Source organism: Gekko japonicus, unplaced genomic scaffold, assembly GCF_001447785.1.
Source record: "Gekko japonicus isolate JY-2015 unplaced genomic scaffold, Gekko_japonicus_V1.1 scaffold7135, whole genome shotgun sequence".
Classification (NCBI taxonomy): Eukaryota; Metazoa; Chordata; class Lepidosauria; order Squamata; family Gekkonidae; genus Gekko; species Gekko japonicus.
Genome location: NW_015175592.1, coordinates 3,715 through 5,718, shown reverse-complemented (window position 1 = coordinate 5,718; position 2,004 = coordinate 3,715). Strand labels below are relative to the sequence as shown.

Sequence of the window (2,004 nt, the reverse complement as noted above, 5' to 3'; positions counted from 1 at the left end):
CTTCACCAAACTGTACTCGGGTTAGAACAGATAAAAGGAAGTACTTCTTAACCCAAATAGTGATTAACATGTGGACTTCACTGCCACAGGAGGTGGTGGTGGCTACAAGCATGGACGGCTTCAAGAGGGAAGTAGATAAGCATATGGAGCAGAGGTCCATCAGTGGGTATTAGCCACAAGGTATAGATAGAACTCTCAGGCAGGGGCAAGTGATGCACTATGTTCTTGGTTCTTTGGGGGGGGCAACAGTGGGAGGGCTTCTAGTGTCCTGGCCCCACTAGTGGACCTCCTGATGGCACCTGGTCTTTTTGGCCACTGTGTGACAGAGTGTTGGACTAGATGGGCCATTGGCCTGATCCAACATTGGCTTCTCTGATGTTCTTATGTCTTTGCAACAGAATGCATCCCAAAATTTCCAACCCTACAGTTTTTCTCTTTGCATTTTAAAATTGAAAGCTGCAATGGAATCTGCCTGCGACAAAGGAAGAAGCTTTTGGCTCTTGGAATGGTATCATACATGGATCTAAACTGTGGTTTCCTCCACACAGCCTTCCTCCTCCTTGAAAACCTTCTGGAGGATCATCTTCATGCCCTCCCTATGACTAGACTTCCATTGCCTCCCAACCAGGAAATATATGACTGGGTTTATGCTGCTATTTAAACAGGCTAACAGAAGTGCACCAGATGACATGTATATGGGTAAATAAATGAGATTAGTGAGGATGTGCATGATGTTGAATGGAAAAGCAAAGAGGAGGAAGAAGAGAAGAGTCAGCAAGATGACGGTCAAAAGCCTTCCCCTCCGGTGCTGTCGGGCTTTCAAACAGGCTTTGATGAAGAGGGACACGGTGGCAATCGTCATGACCGGGAGGCAAAGCACGGCATTCACAATAAACTGGTAAGATTCTTCAATTATTGATACATGTAGTCTTACACTTTTGAGAGTGCAGGTAACTGCAGTAAGCAGGAAAAAGAGGACCAGGACCCAAATCAGTGCACACACAATGGTGGACAAATGCGGTGGCCGGTGGCATCGATGCCAAAGTGGGAAGAAGACGGCCACACACCTGTCAAGGCTGATAGCCGTCAGCAGAAATTGACTACTGCTGTATGTGGATAGGAATAGGAAAAAGAAGACAAAGAATATAATGGGAGTATCATAAATAAATCCAACCCAATAATCAGCAACAAAAAATGTAGCTGCTAGGAGGACCCCGAAATCAGCGACGGCCAAGTTCAAGATGTAGGTGCTGAAAGGATTCCTCTTAATGCGGAAGCCGAGAAGCCAGATGACAATCCCGTTCCCCACGGCTCCGAAAATGCAGATCACCAATATGGAGATACCAAAAACTACATTATCTGAAACATTCCCAGAACTGACACTGTCATCTGGCAAAGAAGAGTAAGTATCATTAGGGTCATCAAAATAAACCAGGTCAGCATCCATAATAGGAAGGGTTGTCGGGCTGGATATTAGTTATGATGCTCAGTTTCTTCTTTTGGGATTCTGGACTTGAGTTGTCTTTATATTTCTGTTAGGAGAAAGGAAACAGGGAACAATTCAATTCTGGTTTTGAAAACACAGGCCTTAGCGTTTCAGCCCGGTGTCGCTGTAGTTTTCAGCCTTGTGTTCCTCAGTCCATTTCAGAATGGGTTGTGGTGGCTCTGTTCTGGCTCCCACCTTATGGAGTTGCCTGTCTAAGGAGGTCAGGAGGCCTCCCATCTTCTCCCGGCTTTCCACAAACTTGCCCAGTATGGAATTATTCAAGAAGGCTTATTTGCAGAGGTAATATTCTTGCACTGCACAAAATGGCTTACAAACCTACCTGGTGAGACGATTAGGGACAGTTGTCTATACTGCTTACTGTACGTATTATCCTATTTTATCATTCTTGTACTGCTTGGTGCAAAGGTGTCAAACTCATTTGTTACGAGGGCTGGATCTGACTTAAATGTCACTTTGTCAGGCCGGGCCATGTTTGCCATAAAATGTAATACTAGGTA

At 45.1% G+C, this 2,004-nt stretch overlaps 1 protein-coding gene across 1 annotated transcript; it reads right to left on the bottom strand.

Moving 5' to 3' along the window:
- Positions 1 to 523: 523 nt before the first annotated feature.
- LOC107122907 (mas-related G-protein coupled receptor member H-like) lies at positions 524 to 1,447 on the bottom strand. The gene has a single exon (XM_015426046.1). The coding sequence runs from the start codon at positions 1,445 to 1,447 to the stop codon at positions 524 to 526; it is 924 nt and encodes a 307-aa protein (XP_015281532.1).
- Positions 1,448 to 2,004: the final 557 nt, after the last annotated feature.

Coding starts and splice junctions, on each gene's coding strand:
- LOC107122907 (XM_015426046.1), bottom strand. CDS start 1,447: ATGGATGCTGACCTGGTTTATTTTGATGACCCTAATGATACTTACTCT.